The 24,369-nt window shown below is 30.7% G+C and overlaps 5 protein-coding genes across 6 annotated transcripts in view; 3 read left to right on the forward strand and 2 right to left on the reverse strand.

The window, feature by feature from the left end:
- The first annotated feature begins 205 nt into the window (after window positions 1–205).
- Nd-b17 (NADH dehydrogenase (ubiquinone) B17 subunit) lies at window positions 206–1,506 on the forward strand. Its single transcript, XM_072887032.1, has 4 exons — window positions 206–338; window positions 730–997; window positions 1,084–1,185; window positions 1,294–1,506. The coding sequence occupies exons 1-4, from the start codon at window positions 331–333 to the stop codon at window positions 1,429–1,431; spliced, it is 516 nt and encodes a 171-aa protein (XP_072743133.1). The 5' UTR covers window positions 206–330; the 3' UTR covers window positions 1,432–1,506.
- Window positions 1,507–2,271: 765 nt separating this feature from the next.
- Rrp42 (exosome complex component Rrp42) lies at window positions 2,272–4,400 on the forward strand. The gene is made up of 6 exons (XM_072911233.1): window positions 2,272–2,440; window positions 2,714–2,913; window positions 2,977–3,142; window positions 3,206–3,400; window positions 3,710–3,865; window positions 4,232–4,400. Exons 1-6 carry the CDS (start codon window positions 2,384–2,386, stop codon window positions 4,334–4,336), a joined length of 879 nt encoding a protein of 292 aa, XP_072767334.1. The 5' UTR covers window positions 2,272–2,383; the 3' UTR covers window positions 4,337–4,400.
- Window positions 4,401–5,727: 1,327 nt separating this feature from the next.
- On the reverse strand, window positions 5,728–11,112 carry U2af50 (U2 small nuclear riboprotein auxiliary factor 50). Of its 2 annotated transcripts, none has more exons than XM_072911232.1 (8): window positions 10,984–11,112; window positions 10,061–10,290; window positions 9,682–9,942; window positions 9,375–9,513; window positions 9,202–9,257; window positions 6,269–6,550; window positions 6,019–6,183; window positions 5,728–5,957 (listed from the first exon to the last, which is right to left on the reverse strand). In XM_072911232.1, the coding sequence occupies exons 1-8, from the start codon at window positions 11,003–11,005 to the stop codon at window positions 5,826–5,828; spliced, it is 1,287 nt and encodes a 428-aa protein (XP_072767333.1). In that variant the 5' UTR covers window positions 11,006–11,112; the 3' UTR covers window positions 5,728–5,825. The 2 variants fall into 2 exon arrangements, with proteins under 2 accessions (XP_072767333.1, XP_072767332.1); XM_072911231.1 differs by having other exon boundaries at window positions 9,363–9,513.
- A 371-nt stretch (window positions 11,113–11,483) lies between these two features.
- Window positions 11,484–15,489, forward strand: LOC140675995 (threonylcarbamoyladenosine tRNA methylthiotransferase). Its single transcript, XM_072910581.1, has 2 exons — window positions 11,484–12,154; window positions 12,659–15,489. Exons 1-2 carry the CDS (start codon window positions 11,754–11,756, stop codon window positions 13,878–13,880), a joined length of 1,623 nt encoding a protein of 540 aa, XP_072766682.1. The 5' UTR covers window positions 11,484–11,753; the 3' UTR covers window positions 13,881–15,489.
- LOC140676007 (uncharacterized) overlaps window positions 14,804–24,369 on the reverse strand; it is a 41,047-nt gene continuing 31,481 nt past the window's right edge. The window contains exon 2 of the mRNA XM_072910589.1: window positions 14,804–17,661. Within this exon, the coding sequence (XP_072766690.1) occupies window positions 17,407–17,661 (255 nt within the window). The 3' untranslated portion in view covers window positions 14,804–17,406. The remainder of the gene's footprint in view (window positions 17,662–24,369) is intronic.

A 24,369-nucleotide genomic window follows, 5' to 3' on the forward strand; every position in this document is an offset into this window, starting at 1 on the left:
TTTTATATTGTTTTTTAAACTAGTTTAAATTAATTATCAAAGTACTTTTTGTTTTCATATTAAATTTTGGCATTTATTTGAAAAGCTAAAACTTCACAAAAGAGTATTTAAAAATTCTCGGTGATTGCTTTTTTTGTCACGGTTGGTATACTATTTATCCCGAGTAAGATTTTCGAACACACACAAGATGGCGCCACTAACTCATAATTTCTCGTACATGTGTGTGTGACATGTGTGATGTAATAGGAGCACGTAACCTCACTTCCAGAGAAATTTGAAGAATTGGTGTTTATAATATTTTGAGAATCGTTTAATCGTCAAAAAAAAATCATGTCGCGGTAATACTTTTCTTCATTCTTTACATATTCTATATCAAATTCTATGTATTCTTAGAATAAAATAACAGCATGTCAATAAGAATGAAACTTTGACGTATACCTGTTTTTTTGTGCATAGTATAATTTTGACATGACATTAAAAATTCTTAAACTTTTATTATTATGAAAAGCTTATTGCAATGGAAAGTAGCTAGAGATTTGGTATTACCTACATAAATTCTTGCGTTACTTAAAACAATGAGATCCAATGTTCCATGCAAATCCTTTCAGTCACTTTGATAACATATATCCAAGTTATAAAAAAGCAATGTTTCTCTGTCATGTAGTATTCAAGTAGTGTTTAGAACTTGCAATAGCTTTATGCAATTATTATCTTGCAACTTATTTTTAGAGTACCAGATCTTCCAGATACTTCAGCCTTGAAGGGAGGAGGAGAGAGGCCAATGAGCATAGTTCGTCGTATGGGCCGTGAAAGAGACCGGATGCTGGGAATGACAGATGAAGAGCGTGCCTGGAGAAAGAAATGGTTAGACGCACAAAAGCTTGCTCCAGAGGAGCCTGTAGTACCAGAGGGTTATTACAAGGAGATGTACAATCCGATCAGGAGATTTTACAGTGCACCTATGAATAAAGTTCAAAATATGCTGGAGCCAGTTTTGGTAACAACACGAGCATGACAAGGAAGATTTATTTAATTACATTTACAATATATATAAAAATTAATAACTCTTGTATTCTTTTACAGGGCCATACAGGTGCATATGTAACGCGAAACATTATATCCAAAAGTGTGATGAGTATTGTTGCAATCTATTGCATCTATTATCATCTGAAGTATAATAAAATGGTACTGTAACAAAAGTTTTTTTCAGATATATTGTTCTTATTTTTCTTATTCTTTTACTCATTGTTCATATTTTTAAAAATTATTTAATATATATTATTTGATTTCCAGCAATGGACAAGACAAAGTGGATGGAAAATTACTGAATCCAGACCTCAGATGTTTCCTGATACCAAAAATCTGGACGTTTTATATCGAACGAAGGGTAATCAATTTTATGTGAATGGTTTCGACAAATCTCCGATATAAATCTTAGAAATACATATGTTATCTTTCATATATAGTTATTTAATTAACATTAATAAATATTGTTAGAAAACACGATATTATTAGTAAAGTATAGTATATATTATTAATAAACAGTAATAATAGGTACAATGTCATCTATTTTATAAAATTAAATTGGTTCAATTTGTTGATTTATATTTTAAGAAATCAAATTTAATTCACATTTAAAATATCAGTTTTTATTTAGAATTATGTTTTTCTGAGTTGCATTCAAAAATTTACTCTTTAGAGTAGTGTTGATTTATCTATACTGCAAAAGAAACAAAATTTTTTTTCTATGTTCGATCAGTCACAAATACTAAGGTAAAAATTAGAACGCAAGCTTTGAAATTGGAAAATATAAATCAGAATTTTAGAGAATTTATTACTGAAGGTTACTGAAAGTCAAAATATATTCCTCTTGAAAATTAAGATCCTTTGAAAGTATATTTATAATTATATATTTATAAATCTCCCTAAATTAATGACGTCAGCGAACTTAATAGATGAACGTTACTAGATTTTCCGATAATACTCGACGTTGATTTGTTGGTTCTAAAAGTAGCCAATCACATTCGATTGCTAGCAAACGGTTGAATCCATTAAATGCGTTCAATCTCGTCCTAAAGCCTCCGAAGCGCCATGTTTGGGTTGAAACCGGAAGTCCACACGCATAAATCTTTGCTTGTTTGCCACACTGTCACTACTGTCACTGAAAACTGACGTTACCCAATGGAAGCTCAACCCATATATGGCGGAGCCAATCAAATCTCAGATATACGGTAACGGTGTCCAGTCTCTTATTATAGGGACTCTACAGTCTATGATTCCATATGATTCTGAGGCAAATATGGCGGCAAAATATTTTATGTCTATAATATATTTCAGTTTGAATTAAAGTAAAGTCGGCATCAAAGAAATTAGTCTCTTCAGAATGGCTGAGACTCCTTTGGGTTTGGGGGAGAAGACATTTATTCTTCATGGAGTCGATGTAAGTGATGACTTGACAATGATGTTTTCAATGCAATCTACTACATTTCGATTGAGCAAATGTTTACTTTTCAAAAATCAATTATGCCCTCATTTTAAACTAGTTTTTCCTATTAATTATTATTAATTTCTTTAAAACAGTTTTTTACAAATTACGAGTTTATATCCTCTTTTGTTATTTTTACATGTCTATTTATATTTCTTTACTTCCTAATTGCATTTATATATTTACTTCTCTAATGCGTAATATAATAATTGAATATATTAATTTCAGCTTGATTTGAGAAATGATGGTCGATCTAAGTACCAGTATCGTTCCATTGAAATTGAAACTAGACTGATGCCGCATGCACATGGATCAGCGAGACTTCGCATTGGCAATATTACAGATGTATTAGTTGGTGTGAAACTGGAAATCGACACACCACATGCCGAGAAACCGGACGAAGGCAAATTGGACTTTTTTGTAGACTGGTGCGCATTAAATTTAGATTTTCAGTTTTAATATCGAATCTCATATTTTTATCTTCTCCATAGTTCTGCTAATGCTACACCAGCATTTGAAGGCAAAGGTGGAGACGATTTAGCGACTGAGATAAGCAATGTTCTTTCCATGGCTTATCAGACACCAGATGTGTTTGATTTAAGACAGTTATGTATAATACCTCATAAGAAATGTTGGAAAATGTACGTCGACATTTTGGTAAGTATTATCAGACTATAAAATGCTGTGTCAAAATCTCTCTGTCATCTTTTATCCTCTCAGATCCTTCAATGTGGTGGAAATCTGTTTGACGCTGTCGGTGCCGCTGTGAAAGCAGCATTGTACAATACTGAAATTCCAAAGGTAATTGCAGCAACACTTGATGGCGGTGAACCAGATATTCAAGTCTCGGACGATCCTTATGATTGTATCAAACTTGATATTACGACGTACCCATCAATAGTAACAGTATGCAAGGTATATGTTAATCCTTACAAATATTTCTGTTGCATTAAATATATTAATATACTATTAAGCTATTTTTTTCTCTGTTCTTTAGCATGTATTTATCTAAAAGTTTAGATAACTTTAAATGTGTAAAAGATATTTCTTGTAAAAAGATAGCACTATTAATATTTTTTCTTTTATTTTTATAATTTTAAATTGTATATATTTTAAATTATATATATTTTATAATCACATTTAACATTACAAAAATTTAATATCTAATTAATACAAATATTAATGTTTTGACTGAAAAAAACCGATATTTTCTTCTTTCAACAGATCGGTGACAACTTTGTGATAGATCCAACATTAGAAGAGGAATCGTGCAGTGCAGTTAGTCTTGTTATGTCCGTGATGCCGAATGGCAAAGTGACGTCTGTGGTCAAATTAGGATATGGTAGTCTGTTGCCCAACACTTTAATTAAGATGTTAGAGGTAATAACAATCTTCAAAAAATTTTTTTTTTAATTTTTATATAGTTAAAGACGAATACAATCAAGCCCCTGCATTACTTATTCTTTATTATTATTATTTACCACTACTCTTGCACTCTTTTACTGACTTTTCAGATTTGCATAATTATATAATAACACACATATAATCAAAAAGTGATTATTCTATAATAGATCTATATTGTATACATATACTATATATATATATAAAATAGATTTATTAATAAGCCTTTCTCACATCCTATACATGCTAACAATAAATAGTAGGAATGCAAAAAGAATAAACAATATAAGGGACTATAATGTGAAATTTGTTTTTGAATTTAAATTGTCGATTTCGATTTCACAGGTAGGAAAAGGGATCGGTCTTAAATTGAACGAAGCTCTTGGGAAAGAATTAGAGGAAGAAGAAAAGCTCGGCCGAACAAAACCTCTATGTGGCTTTCTTAGATAATACATGCAATATATTTGTTGTAAATTCTAAAAAGTATAAATATATTTTTTTAAATTCCCAATTATATTCATCAATGTTGTGCAATTTTTTTATTATTTAACTATAACAAATATGACGCGTGCGTAACGCAACATTTCTTAAACTTCTTTACAGAGTCTTTCCTTTCATATAAGATTTTGTAAAAAAAAAAAAAACAGTAATACATTATTGGTTTTTTTAAATAAATTATTACAATTTTTTTTCTTGTTTTCATCGCAAATTGTCATGAAGTATAATTTAAGAACCGTTGTAGTTCTCAAAGGACATTCTTTCAAAGTGTCGTGAGATGCGCGCGCACATATTTGTGTATGTATGTTGTACATACGTACAATGAATTAAGCAATAAATTAATGATGAAATAACGATACCACGGGGCAGATTGGCGACGATAATCGTAGTATGATTTATCGTGTAACGCGTCCAAAATTTAGCATTACTTAAGGCCACAGGGTCATAAGTCATGTGATATGCTGAACAATAATAATTTTCTAACGCAATATTATTCAATTATTTTCGGATACATACATTTATTAATAAATTTACGTTGCACGCGCGTAATATAGCATGTACGTTACAAAGATTGCATAAAAATGAATTTAAAATCTCTCTATTACTCTTTGAATAACATCAAATAGTCTGATGGAATGAATATTCTTGGAAAAAGTAAAGCGCAAAATTTTGAGAGCTCAAAAGATAACAAAGAGAGATTATTACAATAAGTCGATACAGTAATGAAATTAAGTGTGTAAGAAAATTAAAATCTAAGCTCTCTAAATTGTCTTTTAGGAGGTACAATTGTACTTGCTGTTGAGCATAATAATTTTGATAGTAGTTTTGATTTGGTATGTTATGGTTCAATGGCTTATGTGCTATAACAAAATTTTATGATTGACACTACCGACACCAGAGAAAATCATTCCTATCACTTGTGTTACAGTTTTTTTACAGAAATTGAATTAATTTGTTGACAAAGTTTGTTAAAAAAATCTTTACCCATATGCTTTAAATAATCTGCATTATAAATTATGTACAGCAAAATTTTATAAAGAGAATATGTTCTTTGCTGAAACGGTCACGTTTTGTCTTTATTATTTTTAAATAATTATTTGTCAGGATTATTTTCTTAGCGATATAAAAATGTATAAGGTACCATACATCCATGTTTATATTAATGACAAAATGTTTATTATATACTTATTCACGTTATATTTTCAAAGCGCGAGAGAAAACGCTTGAATTGACGGATATTACACATCGCAATTTCCAATTACAGTCCTTTCGATCATTTATACGCGAATATCTGTTATTGTTTCATCGTTGTTTATTAACTAGTAATTGTTAATTCTTAGAGGGGGTACGTTTAGATAATTCAAATTCACATATACATTGCATATTATATATATATGTATATATATATAATTATTAAATGGTATGAAAAAGAGAAGTCTGTTTAGAATTCTCTACGGTGATACTTGTCGGGATCGAAGTACGACGTAACTACAACGCGATTATTAAACTTTCGTCCCGTGAGGGTCTGCTGCGCCTTTTGACAATCAATCACGCTATTGAATTCAACAAATACCTGTAACCGAGTAAAAGGATAAGTAATATGCAAGTACACGTTACATCAACATTAAATATACCTTTCCACATCCGGGTACATCGACACCTTCGATAGGTCTTGGAATTTCAACGGATCGCACGACGCCATATTTGTTACACTCTTCTTTAATGTCTTCAAGAATGTCCTCATACTCTTCTTCTTCCATTAATTCTTCCGGTGTGACCATATTGAGCAAACAAAGCACCTGAAAGATGTTATTATTTATATAAGTCGTCAAATTATAATTTTGCGATGTCTGATAAGCTTATTTGAATTTTAACAAAGTTTACTTCGGTCGCAGGTCCGCTCGTGCCAACCATCGACAAACCAGGCACTTGAATTTGTACTGGAGCTTGTGCACCTATCATGGGATTCTTGGCACCTACGCTGGCGCGTTGCACGATTAATTTCTTATCACCCAACTGCATTCCATTCAATCCGGCGATCGCCTGGTCGGTCATCGAGACATCAACATATTCGCAGAAGGCATACCCTTTGGAGAGACCGGTAGCGGAATCCTTCACTAAATTGAACGCCCTCAGTTGTCCAAAGCTCATCAATAACTCTTTCACCTGTATTATCGTGAAATTATTACTTTTCATTCGCATAACACATAATCTTCAAATCTATCAAGTATAGACTATGCAACTCTGATATTAAATTTGTCATAAAAAGTTTAACAACTAAATAAAAAGTATCAAAAATTATGTATTATATATTTAGAAGTGTTTACATTTAAAAAAAATCTGGAAACTTTTTCATATAATTAAAAAGATTATAATTTATAAAGATTTATAAAGTTAAATATACATATAAAATTTATATATATATAATCGAAGTTTATTAATATCAAAATAAATTTTCTTTTTTTTTTCAAATACTATTATAGATAACTTTTCAGATTGTAATAATTAATAGCAAAATATTTAATTAAATCTGTGATAAATTTCTAGAATATTCTAAAATAATTTGAGAAGAAAGTTGCATTGTCTCAATATGAAAAAAATGAAATATAAATGCATAGATATGCTTGCGTATCTTTCCTCGGTAATAACTCCTTACACATCGCCTTCGTGCCGGACGAAATAATTTCCGCTCGATTGCGCTTCGATGTCACTCTCTTTATATCATTTGTTATTTCAAACACAAAATATTTGACTTTGATATTCATACTTTTCAATGTAATATATATTATATAATCAATGTAACATATATATATATATATATATATACATACATATATATATATATATATATATATGTATTGAATTGTTATACTTACATACATCTCGACGAACTAAGGGACTGAAAAAATAAAACTTTAGATAACAGCATGCTGCTCTCGATGAGGAATTACATTTTTCTTTCTTTCTTTTGTCGTAAAATTGATTCTACGTCTCTAAAGGTGCTGATCGCCTAGCAATTTAGTAGAGCAATATGCTTTTATCGATGTAAAATTATTGAATCAGAGGACGCACCATTGGCACAGGAGAACCGACAACACATCGAGGAAGGGGGTCTACAAAATCGTCGCATAATCCAATGTACGAAGGCATGAGAATGGTATAAGTACTTGCCTCGAGGGACTGGGCTAGCCTCTCCCCAGGCAGTGTGGTATTTTGTCATGTTCAGTAGTAGTAGTAGTAGTGGTAGAAGTAGTGGTAGAAGTAGTGGTAGTGGTAAGCGAATGCTTTTGATCGGCACGACCCTAAGCTAAGAAATGGGGAGAAAGGGTACTGGTATCAGTCCATAGTTTACTATAATGAGATGATACGTTTTTTCTTTTTTTTTCTTACTTCTCTTACGAATTTAAACATAATTTATAAGAATACCGTTACATTTTATTCGATTAAATCAACCAATGAAAAATAACTGTTTCTTTTTTTTTCTTTTTTTACTATTACTATTTCTACTACTATTACTTTTCTTTAACTGTTTACGTTTTTTCTTTGCATTTTTATTTTTGCTCAAGAAGTTTTCAATGCATTGATATATTCAACAGTCATTCGTTCGCGGCAACCTGTAAACGTAACGAGGCACAAGACGAGGCGTGCAGTAAAGCCTGAAAAGCCTGTAAAAAGAACAGCTGCAAAAGAGGAAAAGAGATATTCCTGAAAAGAATATATACCGGAGAACTTGGAGCTGTTACCAGATGCACATAAAATTATGTGTTGACCCTGTAATCCCAAAAAGAAAGAAAAGGAAAAAAAATTCTGCTACATATAGAAATGTTGATCGTTATGCTTTTCTTGCAGACCTAAAAGAGATCCTTTTTTGCAACATATATCATTGCTGCACGAGAGGACGATTCTGTAAAATTTCAAAGTGTGGAAAAATATCCAAGGGTATAAAAAACCTTAGAGGAACTTGTTTCAATATGTAACCAAATATTTCTATATCCTGCATATCTTTATATCATATGATTCGAAACATGAATGATCATTTATTTTCTTCGTTTTATTTCCGAACGTAGTCGAGACAAATTCTTTCCTCCCCCCTTCCCTGTTGGCTCTCCTAAAAAAAATTGCCTAAAAATTCGTATCTTCGTGATGGACTGGGTCTGCGACGCCTAGAAAGGCTGTAAGAGAGAGAAGGATGATCGTCGATGACTGCATACCACCTAAATGCTGTAACGCCACTAATACTTCCCTAAACTAAGCAACGTATACCACATTGAAGCGACGACGAGATGCGAGGGATGATAAGAGGTTTCGTAGAAAAATACGCGGACTGTCCAAATGTAAAAAAAAATATATAAAAAAATAATAATACAAAGTCACGTTCTGAATTATACATCTCTATCTAATAAGGAACCTAACCAACGCCGAAATATCTTGATGGAAACGCATACATACCTCTGTTGAACTCAGTAAGACGAGGGTTCCCGGTCGTGTGTATGTATGTGTGAGTGCACTCACCGCTAAATAGCTAAATACCTATATTATAATTTAGTCCTTTGAGGGTAACTTACAACGCGACAGGATTAGTATATGCACATGCTTTCCGTGCTATTATAACCCTGTATCGTTGTAATATCGCGGAATGCAATTTTTCATTGATCATTGAAGCCAAGTCCTTTCTTGATAAAAATTTATAATATCCGATAGAATGATGTAATTTGGCAAACTAATGCGATTGATCAGAATAGGTATCAATGAAGAAAAAAAATTGCATCCAAAGGTGTGCAATAGATAAAATTATTTCACGGTTTTGCCGTGCATACCTGTTCCTCGTTCAAATAATTTGGTAAACCACCAATGAAGATCTTGTGCGGCGAATCTAAAATAAAAATATATACACAAAATTAAGATAAGCGCAGATTATGAAGCGTGATATAGTTGTAAGTACATTGTTAAATATAAGAAAATGTATGTTAGAACATACCAGGAACCGTACCTGGCACGTTCATGCTTGGATTATCGGTCATCCCCGGCATTGGCTGATAATCGTGTGGCCTTCTTATTTTTAAACTTTGTCCTTTAAAATTTATGCCATCAAACGCCATGGCTTGCGTAGTTTCATCTATTGATCGGAACTGTATTTAAAAAGAAGAAAAGTTAAAAAGAGAGAATATCACCATTATACTTAAATTACTTATCAAAACTGACGATATTATTTGTACCATACGTTTAATGATGCATAAAAAAAATGATATAAAAAAATTGTATCCTGTGTATGTGTATGTATGAGTTAATTGTTATACCTCCAAAAATGCGAAATTTTTGTCTAAATTAATTTGACACGCCAATACTGGATTTCCAGCGGCTTGCGCGAGTCCAGACAGATGCATTTGTTGATTGAAGAACTCCATCATTTCCTCTTCAGTGACACCAAATGGAATGTTTCCCACATAAAGCCTCCTTGCTTGACGAGTTATAGTGCTACCAACTACAGGAACAGCTGCTTGTGGCGTGTCTGCTACAATATTTGCAGGTATTTGTCCAGCAGCTTGCATAGCTTTATACTGTAAAGATAAAAAATATGTATGTGTAAATACAATATAGTAAAATATATATCTGTAAATACAATATTTAAAGTAATAAATCTCTTAGAAACAAACCCAAGTAACAAAAAATAAATACCTGCAAAGGAGTAATATGTTCAAAACCAGGAGGTGGTACATCCCAATATAAAGAAGGTTTTCTTCTTCTGGAGCTACGACTTTTCTTGGGTGAGTTACTCCTCTTTCTATCTCTACGATCCTTGGAGCGAGAACGTGAACGCTTTCTACGATCTCTACTACGTGATCGATGCCTCCTATCACGATCTCTATCTCGATCTCTATCTTTATCCCGATCTTGTCTGTCACGATCTAAAAATAAAAGCAAATTGGAGCATCGTCCAACATAACAGTAAATATATGTTTTATTAAGTTTACTTGTGATTTATTTGCATTTATATATTACTACATTTCTTCTTATAAAAAAATATTCTAATCCTTGAAAGGTATATATGGGCTATCAGTATTTTAATAATGGAATATCTTGAAGACCTTAATTAATAAAAAAATTTATTTTTAAATTTTTGTTGCACATGATTATTTTCTACAGATGTCAAAAAATATATATAAATTGTTCAAGCACTTTGAGACAGCTAAAATAAAATCACAATTGTAACCCAAATGTAACTAAGAATAGAGCAAAAGAATATGACCTTACAAAAGTTAATATTCAACAAAACTAATAAGACTAATATCGCTATTCAATAAATACTTGTTTCGCGAGAAAGAGACCTGCTCTTGTATAAATTTCAATATTTTAAATCAGAGTTATGATATAAAAAATATAAAAGTAAAGTTTTTTAATAAATCTAATATCTCTGAACGTAAGATAAAGGGAAGGTCGTTATCTCGAAACGCTACTCGAAAGCAACTCTTTAAATTGTGTTTACTAGCTTGCATGCTCTGGCCGTTACATCTGTAAACAGATCGGCTGGCCGATTAGTAACGCGATATTATATTGATAATATCTCGACTGCAAAATGCGTGACTTTTTTAATTACTCACCTCCGTTAAAATCCTCGCCCATTCTTTACACGTTACTTGAAAAAAATTTACGTATGTCAACTACTCCTAGACAACTTTCCCCTTCCGACTTCCAAAATGGCGTTGACGGCGTACGAACGAGTATATATGGCCACAAAATATCGCGTATTTACAAGATAGTAAACATCACCGAGAAACTTGAAACCATATTTTAGGAATATGATAGCGTCTTCGATTGGATGGATTTTAACCCAACCCGGATCAATTAATCACAATGTTACTATGAATTCAAGTCTCTTATTGGTAGAGACGATGCAATGACGTTTAGAGTCCTACAATCTCAACCAAACTCTTATTATAGGGACTTTAGCCTGAGTAAAAAAAACTTGAAACACTGCTCCATATACTGAGTGTTCATTGATCATATGAGTTTGTCGAGTCTCTATTCGATAATTAATCGTAGACAAGAAAAATGCAAAGTTTCGAGTATATGTATATTATTACGTCTATGATGTATCCATAATTTTTTAATTATAATCCTAACCTTTATCAAATTTAATCAGTCATTTACATTTAAGATAAACGAAAGCGAGCAATACAACAATAAAAACATAAAGTTTTTATCATATAATTATATTAAGAATTTATTTGAATTTTTTTTTTACATCAAAAGTTTATTAATTTATAAGACTGTTGTACACGTGCACTTAACCTAAAAACAGTTCATGAGATGGTTCAAGAGAGATCGCAGTAAAAAAATCTCTTGGTGATTATTTTTATATTTGTCAAACATGCCTGCTCCATGCGAAGATATTATCGAGGATATTGAAGATCTAATCGCGTCCCAAGACATAACGCCTAAAGAGAGATATAACTCCAGGAAGCATATCACGGTAAGACCTAAACGAAAGAAGGAAGCACAGGAGGAAGTTTTGCAGCCGCCTATCTTGTCGAGTATAATACCTGGCACGCAGACGATCTACGTGAAAACGTGGGGATGTACGCACAATAATTCAGACACTGAGTACATGGCTGGGCAATTGGCAATGTACGGTTACAATTTGTCTGACAATAAGCTAAAAGCAGACTTGTGGCTTCTGAATTCATGCACTGTCAAAAATCCTGCAGAGGATCAGTTCAGGAATGAAATCGAGTATGGGAAAAAGATAGGCAAGCATGTTGTTGTTGCTGGGTATGTTGTCACATGAAAGTATGAGTAAGAATTAAATTATTGAAGAATTTTAGATAAAAGATATTTTTTAAAAGAATCAAGGATTTTATTTAAGAGAGTTAAACTAAACAATCTTTTAGAAGTTTGTTTTTCTTTAGACATATTTTTTAGAAACAATTGTGCAGAAATGATGGAGAACTAGTACTAATTTAATAATGTATTAGAATATTAGAATATATAACATTCCCTTATTTATAAATTATTATCTAATACTTTTTACTTATATATTATTTTCATATATATTAATTGAAAATTAATATACAAAAGTTATTCATTGATTTCAAGAATTTCATAAAACTATACATAAATATATGATACATGATGACATACATGTATCAATATCAATCAATTCAATAATATAGCAAGTATACAATATCAAAAGATAATACTAAACATCAAATGAAAATTAATATTTGAAATTTTATTTTACATTCTATTCTAAATAATTTTATTTACCTTTTGCAGATGTGTACCACAAGGTGCTCCAAAATCCTCCTTTCTTCAAGGATTGAGTATAATCGGAGTACAACAAATTGACCGAGTAGTGGAAGTCGTGGAGGAAACCTTAAAAGGAAATACAGTGAGATTTTTACATCAGAAAAAGAATTCCAGCAAGAAGATGGGTGGCGCTTCGCTGAGTCTTCCAAAGGTGCGGCGAAATCCACTCATCGAGATCATAGCCATCAACACGGGTTGCTTGAATCAGTGTACTTATTGCAAAACGAAACACGCGCGAGGAGAACTGGGCAGTTATCAGCCGGAAGAAATAGTTGAGCGAGCTAAACAGGCCTTCGAAGAGGGTGTGTGCGAGTTGTGGCTCACGTCGGAAGACACAGGAGCTTATGGCAGAGACATTGGCTCCAGTTTGCCGGAATTGCTATGGAAATTGGTAGATGTGATCCCGGAGGGTTGTATGATGCGTGTCGGTATGACGAATCCACCATACATCCTGGAGCATCTGAACGAGATGGCCAAGATCTTGCACCATCCGAAAGTCTACAGTTTTCTGCATATTCCAGTGCAATCTGGCAGCGATCAGGTGTTGGCCGACATGAAGCGGGAGTACACATGCGCTGAATTCGAGCACACGGTGAATTTCTTGAGTAAGCGAGTGCCAGGTCTAACCATTGTCACGGATATTATTTGCGGTTTTCCCACGGAAACGGAAATGGATTTCGAGCAAACGATGGCGCTCTGTCAAAAATATAAGTTTCCTAGTCTCTTCATTAATCAGTTTTTTCCTCGGCCTGGCACACCCGCCGCTAGGATGCCGAAGGTGCCCGCACAAGAGGTGAAGACCAGAACTAAAAGGTTGTCGGAATTCTTTCAGTCATACGAACCGTACCAGCATAAAGTAGGAATGTTGCAGAAAGTGCTGGTGACGGAGGTGTCACACGATAAACAGCATTACGTAGGTCACAATAAATTTTACGAACAGGTGTTGATTCCTATGGAGAAAAAATACATGGGAAAGATGATTGACGTGAAAATTATAAAAGCGTCGAAGTTTTCCATGAAAGGGGAACCAATTGGCGAAGGCGTATCCCCGGCACTAAAGTCTCTATCGCGAGACATCGTCTTCCACAGAGTATTAGACGAAACAAAATCGTCGAGATATGGAATAGCGACGATTACGGCGATCTTTTTTGCTGTGATAGTTAGGATATTATGGAAATTTCTAACTTAAATATATATAATTTATTCTAATAGATATATATAAAGATGTATATGCTGAAATGCACATAATGTGAAATAAAGTGGATTTTTATGTCCACAGTGAAAAAAATAAACATTTTCGAAAATATTTAATATAAATATAAATCTTATAATAATTTTTGGATAAAGGAAAAGACACGAAATTATACAGAAAATACTATATTTAGTTGGCAATACAGGAACCTACCCTTAAAGGGGCTTACAACATTTAATTAATATAATATAAATTCACTATAATAATTCTTGGGTTTCTGAACATATTTTCTAGAATCATTTCTAACACTTAAATTATTAATTCGAAATCCTTCAAATTTAAGATAATAATATGCAGAAAAGATTGAGCATTTTGCATTTTTCATAACATAGCTTTGAACAAGTATATTATAAAATTCCTTATATGGTAAGTATTAAAATATATTCACTCGTATAAAAATATTAAGATTTTTCTTATTGCTTATCAATGACATAATTTATTTGGTATCACTTTCTCCTTGTTAAAATTTTTTTTTAATATAACTTAGTCTAATTAACGCATTGAATTGTTGCTAAAATATTTTCCGAGTATTAAAGATAAAATGTTTTTAAGATACCAAACGTAAGATTTATTATTTCTTTTATGAATTGTTTCATCAAAACGAAAAAAATCACTCGTCTTTATTGCATTAATTAGTGCAAATTATAATCATGAATTAATATCAAAATAATTGAATTTGCTTTGTATGAAAATATTATAATGGTTTTAATGAGCCAAGCGAATTTGAATAAATTCAGTATGTTATTGGTTAAAATATGAAATATAAAATAAAACGCGACAATAATATTCGAGTCTTCGAATTAAGAAATCAAACGAGTTTGATTTAGAGAAGTAATGATATATAAAACATTCGAAATAAATAATTTGAAAGCTTTTAATGAGTATCTTTGTGTGCACGTGTATATGTTCACTCGTGCTTAAAATCATGCGTAAATCATAATATTTATAAGATTTTTTTACTTGAAAATTATTTCGTGACCAATATTTTTATCAACGAAAGCACGTAAAATGCTTTTACAATTTTTTTTAGAGAGCATAAAGTGAGCATTAATAATGTAAATTTATTTGACATTAATAATGAAGCAAGTAATAAAGTTCGTTACTTGTATTGCTATAGCATAATATAATTTTAAATATAATTTTATTTTAATTTAAATATAATTTTACTGAAACAATGTTAACCTAAAATATTTATCCTACATTAATCTTTTTTTTTTCTGAAACACATCTCTGTAAAATGAGATTTTATTTGAATTATATAACATAACAAATGTATCTTTTTATATCGTTTTACACAAGAATATAGCGTAAATAAAATATCGATCACGAGACTTTTCTCGACTTACTGACACGAAATATATTACTATTACGTTCGATTATTTACATACAGTCTTTTTCTTCACATATGCACCGGTATAGAAACATTAATACAAACGAGATATAAATTAACGCTCACTTAAAAGATAAGAAAAAAGACTTAATGTAAAAGGACTTAATTAAAAAGAGAAAAAAAGAAAAATATTCAAACAAAAAAAAAAAACGAAAATATGGCACCCTCTCAGGGGCTTTACTCGAGAATGAAAGATGAAGTGCGCTTGATCTTTTTTCCTCTCATAAATATATCAGTTTTTAAAATATGGCAATTTTTATGGCGTGGGGAAAGGGGAAAGAGGAAAACTTAATCATGGCACAAATGATATAATTCTTTGTACCGGTTCTTTGACGTCAGGAAATACGGAGCAAGGAAAGGAGCGTTTTTTTTAATAAATACTATATATTACATTTCTCGTTTTCGCATAAAACCTTCAATTAGTTTCCAATAATTTAAAATGGAAATATTGGAATGTTTCAATCATATTCATGGAATGATAATTTTTTTGCTAATTATATTGTCATTATGCGCTCCATCTTTTCCGACGATAATCTTTCCTTATTTTCTGCTTTAGTTCTAATACTTTCGCATTCTTGCACTTAGCCTTCCTTCTGTTTCTCCTATTACTATGCAATTTCGATAATACTTCTTGAACGATTCGAGCAAGACGATTGGGGCACGTAAATATAGGCTAGCATCAAAGAGAGAACGTAGATTTTTGAAAAATGTAATCTATGTAATTAAAAATTGAAGAATTTAATAAGATAATACCGAGAATAACATGCCAAGTAGATATTAATTTTAAGAAAAATATCTGATTTTTTTATGCTAATTCATTTGTCTATGAGTATTGTATTTCTATAATGGAAAAACAGTGTACTAAATATATTTCTTAGAATCTTCAAGTTATTAATTTGTCATAATTCGTCCTACTCTTTTGTGAATCCTTTAAAAGAGCTCGACATTATGAGACAGAGTCGACGAAAGAACAAGATATCCTCTTTTCGTTTGATTGAAAATTTCGAAAGCAGACGCAACATCTTATATATTTCTAACATCTTGTGAGAGATGTTAGATAAATGAGATTCGTGTCTCGATGGACGTTGAGTTCGTCCAGCAGTTATCGTGTTTTACAAGATTCATTCCCACACGCGAAAAAAGAGAGAGAAAGAGATTGAGAGAAGAGCGGTTTCTGCGGACGAGCTTCGGCCACAAGAAACGCGCACGGAACCACGATCGATTTTCCTGGGCTTCGTTATGGAACCCAGATCGCCGGGTAAAAAGCGGAATATCCGGGCGGTGCAAAGTGTTTCGCCGGCGTCTCTCTTATGGGGTTTTACGATCGTTGCTTTTATGGTTTCTCATTTCTCCCTTCCCCTCTCGCATTATCATTCTCTTTCTTTCTTCATTCCTCGCAGGTAACTCCCTTTAACCGCTAATCCCTTGTTTTCTCGCCCTTTCTATTTATCTCTTTCTCTCTCTTTCTCTTCCGTTCCTTGCATGTCTCTTTGCAGAGTCCGAAGCGAACGTTGTTCCGAGGACTGATGAAGAGGAGGACTGGAGAATGATTCGGTTACACATCCGCTGCCATCATTCCAAAGATTTAGATCATAGTTCGACCATTAGCCCATATAGTATCGATGAATGAGGCAAATTAGGGTGTTCTCCAATTTTATAGCGCTTAAAAATTATGTATAAGCGGAATTTACGACGAAATGTTGTGCGTGCCACCTCTCTTACCAGGTAAAATATTACAAAAAGGCACAGTTAAGGCACTTCTTCAAGGTATAAAGATATATCGATGCAACCATAAGGATGATGCAACCGAATTTACATCTCATAGATTACGTCGGCGTCGCCGTGCTCGAACGATCACTGGGCCAACAAGAAGAATTAATTGCTTAAATATTAATTTACGTGTTTGATTGTATCGGTATAAAATTAGTTTTGATTCTCGACGTCTACAATATACCGCATTTCTATCGTCTATAATACATTTCCCTCTCGATATAGAACCGACGCAATTCTGGAACTGGACTAGTTTTTCTTTCCCCCGAATACGATCGAGGTATAGAATCCGAGGATGTCGCTTTACAAACGCCGCAGATTCCGTTTGCTCTGCCTCGATCCGACAATGAGACGTTTATTGTTACGTTTCGTCGGGGTGGCCAATAAGGGCGTCTTGCACGGCCCGGTGTGCGACTTCGACGAGCAGGAGATGCAGAATTCGATGGAGCAGCTCTGCCTCGAGCAGGTTCCCATGTTCTTCTCGATGTCCACATGGCAGGGAAACCTGCATTTCGGACACGGTAGAAGGTACTCGCCATTTGCGAGTGTACGACTAGCCTGAAACGAGAAATCTCTTGTTAAAACAGAAATAAGGTAAAATCTTGATGAATAAAGTAATATATAATCGTATTGTGTAATAAAGAGAATAAGTACTGTATGATGTATAAAGTTTATAATGTAACTAATAATTTAATGTAAGAACCCTCGATTATATATTTTTCTTAATTTTAGAAATGCGCCTGTACATTTTGTGACATTCTTTCAGATACATTGCATGTATTGCATAATATTAAAATTTTACGAACAATATAGACAATTTCTTGAAAATTTAATGTTTCTCTGATCATATATATATATATATATATCTTTCTTTAAAATATAATGTATGATATATATATATATATATATATATATATATCATACATTATATTTTAAAGAAAGATTTTACTTATATTTTTTTCAAGCAATTCCTATGTCAGTCATAATTTCGATTAAATTCTATTTATTTCTTACAACATGTAACAGTAACAATAATTTGGAAATTAATAATTTTTACGAATAAGATAAACATTATTAAAACTTTTTCATTCTGATATACATATCTACGAAAATCAATACAAATCGGGATCGCTGATAGATAAAGTAGAATTTGATATAGAATGTACCCAATGATCTGATATAGAAGTGCATTCCATATATCATCCAACAATGCTAATGTAGAAATGTTTAAAAAATTTATACGGATTTGTCTATTAAAAAAAAAAAAAAAAATTGGCATTTTAAAAAATATTTTGTAATATTTCTACATAATGCTTACGTATCCCTTTTTTTAACATCAAAGCATAGCAAATCTTAATTTTTATATATAAATTTAATGAATTAAATATCTTTTAATCTAAAATGACAGAAAAGTTTATAATCTATATTATATAAACAATCTTATCTCACAGTATATAAACAGCTTATAATCTAATTGTAAGAAAGTTACAATCTTTGACTGATCTTCTGTAGGAAATTTTGAATACACGCTAGCTTATACTTAAGTTTATTTATTTATATTTATAAGTGACAGAATAACAAGAAACGTCATAATTCAAGTCATAATAAATATTACAATTAATGAGATTAGCTGCGTCAATGCCTATTCATCAGCAGGTGACTTATTGTGTTAATGCAAAGTGAAAGATGCATTGAGGCATAAATCAATGTACGATACGATTTTTAAATAAGACATAGATTAAAATAGACAAGCTCGAAACAAAAAAAACGAATCTCTATGAAAAAGCATTAACTTTTCATACAATTCTTGATTTGTATACATTATAAAAACTTAAATTAATTTTCCACAAATTATAAATGCTTTGCAAATTAGAAAAGATATACAGAATACAAGGAAAATCATATATAATATAAGCCTGGAAGAGAATAAACTCTCGTAAAAAAATAAATAAAAAATCCAGAATATAAGTTTCGTCTTCGAGAAAAGTGATACTAAAAATTGAAAAATTAATAATATATTAAATCCATGATTTTTCAAGTACACACTATATGTATAAATAACACATAAATAACATTCTAATGGATGAAAAAACATTCTCTTTTATAAAATTGAGATAAAAAAATATATAATCTTCTTTCCATAAATTTATTTTAAAGTTTATTCTAAAAATTTAATATAATTTTATAATATTAAATTTTTAGAATAAACTTTAAAATAAATTTATGAAAAGAAGATTATATTTTTCTTATCTCAATTAAATATCTCTTATCTCTGTTTTATATTTCTCTTTATTAAATATATATATATATATATATATATATATATATATATATATGTTATATATATATATAAATATTATTTATAAATATATATTTAAATATGTATGTAAATATATATAACTTTTTTAAAAGATGCAAATGTTATTACTGTTATTATTACTCACGAGTAAATACATGTGATGTGTGAATATGCAATATACAAAGTACGATTATAAAGTTGACGAACTGGCAACATGATTGTCTGGCGGCAGTCGATACTTTTGAAGCCTTTCTTAGAACTTTGATAAGCAGGTCTATCATGTAACTTTCAAGCCGGAGATTTGCATGAAGGTAGATGATGTGAAAGAAACGCAAGCGTGCATTCCTTCCTCCTGTCAGCTCACTGACATTACAGTGCGTTTCAACTTGTAATTTTAATAAGAAAAACGTGCAATTGTAGAATCAACAAATATTAAGAAACATAACTAAGAGATAATACATGCGTAAAGAAATAAGAAATTATATTAAAATTATAATAATAAACATTTGCTCATGATATTTAAGTATATAAGTAAGCATTAAGTTTTAATAATAATATGTAAATAGAATAGAATTTAATTTTTTTTAATTATGAGAGTAATAAATAAGAATATTATTAATTATTAACAAACAGTGTTTTAGTAATTTTGATAGAAATTTGATGGATTGTGTGTTAAAAATACTAGAGTATTAGAGTTAACAATAAGATAGACTAAAATACACAACAATAGCTGGTTTAAAAAAGGAACACATATACATATGAATGCTCCGAGAAAATTCTAAATGAACAAGACATTTAAAAGGAACAGGCTTTCCGTTTACTAAAATGAGTGAAGCAATGCTTACCATATAATTACAGCAAGTCTTTTTAATATTCATGATAATAACGACATCAAAACAAATATTGATCATTTAGCATAAAGCTATCATTCGTAACATCTGTATTAAGACTTATTTCTGGAGTGATCAACGTGTGCGCATTATTTTAATGTATCTAATTATTTGTTCGTCGTTCGAATTTATTACATTCATAGATCCATAATAATTATGATATATATCATAATTTAACAATAAATAAACACTGGATGTATTGTGTAATTTTAACAAAAATGCTGACAATATCATAAAAGTTTTAATAATTGCTTAAATATTAATAATGGCAATAACTTTTTTGCAGTAAATTTAATAATTTTAATTAAAAAAAAATCAAGATAATTTTTAGACGAATTTTTTTTAAACAGATACAATTAAATTTGAAACGGGAAAAGGAATTTTTCTATCGTTTCCCTTCACATAGAATCTACAACTGCGGTGAAGTTTGGGATGAGACCCTAAACACACAATGTAGTAACTGGCTTCAGGCAATCCCTACGCCATTTCAGCTTTCCCGAGAACTATTACCACAATCTATTGCGTCTTCGAAAAATACTATAGTGTGTGGCATCATTTTAATATTAATATAACCTACCAATACCTTAAATTCCAGAGGGAGAATCGACTTAAAGTATAGAACCACTAGAAATTAATCATGAATTGTCTTATCTACGATATACATCTTTCTATATTTTTATGTTTCATAATATTAAAAAATTCTTTTCTTACATATTGTAATAAATTTATACGAATAATTAATTTTAATAATAAAATCAATAATAAAATTTGTAATGATTAATGTACTTGCAATAATGGAAATATCTAATGTAAATAAAACAACTAATCTAATTTTTCTATTTAATAAATTTAATTAATTTATAAATTTAAATAATAAAATAAAAAAATGAAAAACATATCAAGTATATAATTCGGAAAATATAAATGTAGAGACATATTTTTTTCATTATTGTGTTGGTGATTCTTGCCTCGACATATCAATATCATCCCCAACAATTTAAGCCGATGACGTACACGTAGATCTTTGGTGGGGCACTCGACTAACAAGTAGTGACATCCGGCTGATGCTACAATGTGATATAGTAGACGATAAATGTTTTCCACAACATATTTCTCTTCACAAGTTTTGCTTTTTAATCTTAATCAATATACAAGATTAAATTTACATAAAAATATACAAAAGAAATATATGCCGTATACATTAATTATATAAAAATTTCAATTTTACAGAATATATAATTTACAATAACTATTTTGATTTTTTAACGCCCAAAGATTGATTCTGTTATATTTTCTCTCCGTTCACATTCCATCTATAATAGATTGTATTTAAGTGACTAATGATCTGACGCAACTTTGTATATAAAGATCACCATTTTAAGAAACTGCCGCGAAAAGAATGCTGTCTTCTAATAAAACATATCTACTGATTCTGTCATAATGTCGTGAAATATTATTTCGAGTATCTCTCACTTCTCATAAAAGCCGTTTTTATTAATAGTTGCGTAGATATCTCTACAGCTGCTTAGTTGGCTCTAGCAACTTCATGGGAAATGTAGAAACGGTTACAGTTCGAAGTGGTCTGTCGGGAATGCTACAATGTAATAGGGCCCAAGCAACTTTGTATCTCCCACATGTGAGGGGTTCACCGATCTTCACGGAGAAAAACGCTCGTCTCGTAACGACCACAGACTACTCTTCTGGACCGTTTGCCCAGCACTTTGTGGTACGAAGAGAAAAATGGAAGAAACGATGCGGTTAGAACCAAAACTTCAGTTTCTTTTTACGCTGAGTGTATAAAAATATATTTTACGAAATTTTATAATATTTGAAACTAATTGAATTTTCCGATAAATATTACATAAAAAAAAATTCATATATAAAATACTATTTTAAAATTTCCACAATATATTAGCAATACAAAATAAAATTATTATTTCTTAATTAAACCAACAAAATTTAAATAAATGGAAAATATTTTATAAAAAATTCAGCATTCAAAAATTGAATCAAAGTAACACAAAATGTTTATAAATATTTTTAAAAAACTTATTATTATATTATATAATTTATTATTTTATTCTTGTAAATTTATATTAGATATATTTAAAATTATATCAAGAAAAAAATATAAATCGTCAATATTTCGTAAATATCGCACATTATCTGCTTCTGTGTTGTTGCAACAAAGTGTCGCTCGTGTATCACGTTAGCCCAACAAAGCAGTCTTTGATATTTCTCCCTTTCCATTTACTGCTCGGCAACCGGATATAAAGGCTTCTCCGAAAATGTAGAAGTTGATAACGGTTGATCTCGTTGCCCAATCTAGACCTATTATTCATGCACAAATGTCTCGAGAAAAGAATGTTTGTCGAAAAGCAGCGTTTACCACCTGCGCGCTTCTTTTTAATTCAAACTCTAACAACTTATGCGTGTTTTTTTTATTAAAATAAAATACGAAAAAATAATTAATTAGTTTAAACAAAAAATTACTTTCTGTACAGCTGATGAAAAATGCTATATATTATACATTACTGTATATATAAGACATTTAATTATATAAACTGTGTGTTTTATATTAAAAATAATATATTATCAAGTTAATTTTATTTTAATACATATTTATTTCATAAAATCTCATTAAAGTTTAGGTTTTAATAAATAAATAAATATATATATAATTAACTATTTGTTTTTTTATTTACATCATTTTGGAAACCTTTATCTAATTTATAATATTTATTATAATATTTATTTATATAATTTATATAAATAATATTTATTTATATAATTTATATTATTTTAATTAATAATGTAGAAATATTTTTGTTGTTTATATTAGTCTTCAGAAGACAATTTCGAAGTATGATACGATTCAACCATGACAGTTATATGGAACATAATAAGCTCGAGAAATCACTACAATTGCTGGACATTTTTTAATTTCTTTTCTTAAATCTTTTGTAAATTTCCAAAGAATTAACAAAGACCTAACACAAGTTAGAATACATATTAAAAATAATATAATTTATTAGAGCAATTTATAATTGCTTTGAAATTAAGGAGATATTTTTTTATTTCATGCCTACAGACTGTTTTCCATATGCTAGCAATTTTTTACTCGATTCATTACACAAATGAGATTCATTCGTCTTTAAATTATTTTTGATGCAAAATAAAACGATCAGAATATATGATAACAATCATATAACCAGTAGCACCTTTAAATGTTGATTTTTTATAAAGTTTGTGTAGACTGAAAAATAATTGAAATATGATAAGTATGTCAAGCTTAAAGTTTGCGAATGATATTTCATAAATCATTGATTATGATGCTAATAATCTCTATTAAACACGAACAAGATATCATGTTCGATAAATTATTATTAATTGATCGAATCCAAGAAACACAATATATTGAAAACTTAATTTAAATTTCTACAGAATTAAATCATGCACAAAAATAGATAGTCTGAAAGCGCATTTAAAAATGACAAAGGTCTCTTTCTCCTCCCTCTCTCCCGCCTTCTCTTTCTCAGAATCTACAATATTAATGATAAAATTAAGCGGTCGATTTTAATACAACAATAGATAGAAAATTAATAAGTAATCACTAACATGTCAAAGATATAAATTGACGTCGCTATTATCGTTTTATAAAAGTTTACTCACAAACAAATTAAAGCACTTTGCAGAATTTCTTCGTGCATCAGATATTTTAATAAAAGAAACCGATTTTAATATCTTTGATCCAGAATAAACCACTAGCTGCAGGCATCTTGACAAATTCGAATCATTTATCCGCGTTCTTTCGCCCATCACATCGAATTAAGGTGTGCCCGTAATTTGATATCTCTATTAAGCGTACTTGTAAGTATTGAATTACGGCGGACTTTGATTCCGCCGAATTGCCATTCGCTCGATTAGATCTTTTCAAGGTTCAAGGCAGTTTCTCTATTTACACTCGGTCGAATCTGAATTTCGGGTCCCCGGATCCTTGATTTCAAAAATTTTAACAGGCTTTGACGTAACAACGACGTTAACTTTCTAGCTTTCACAACAAAAAATCGTCAGTCT

This window comes from Anoplolepis gracilipes, chromosome 2 (assembly GCF_047496725.1).
Source record: "Anoplolepis gracilipes chromosome 2, ASM4749672v1, whole genome shotgun sequence".
NCBI lineage: Eukaryota > Metazoa > Arthropoda > Insecta > Hymenoptera > Formicidae > Anoplolepis > Anoplolepis gracilipes.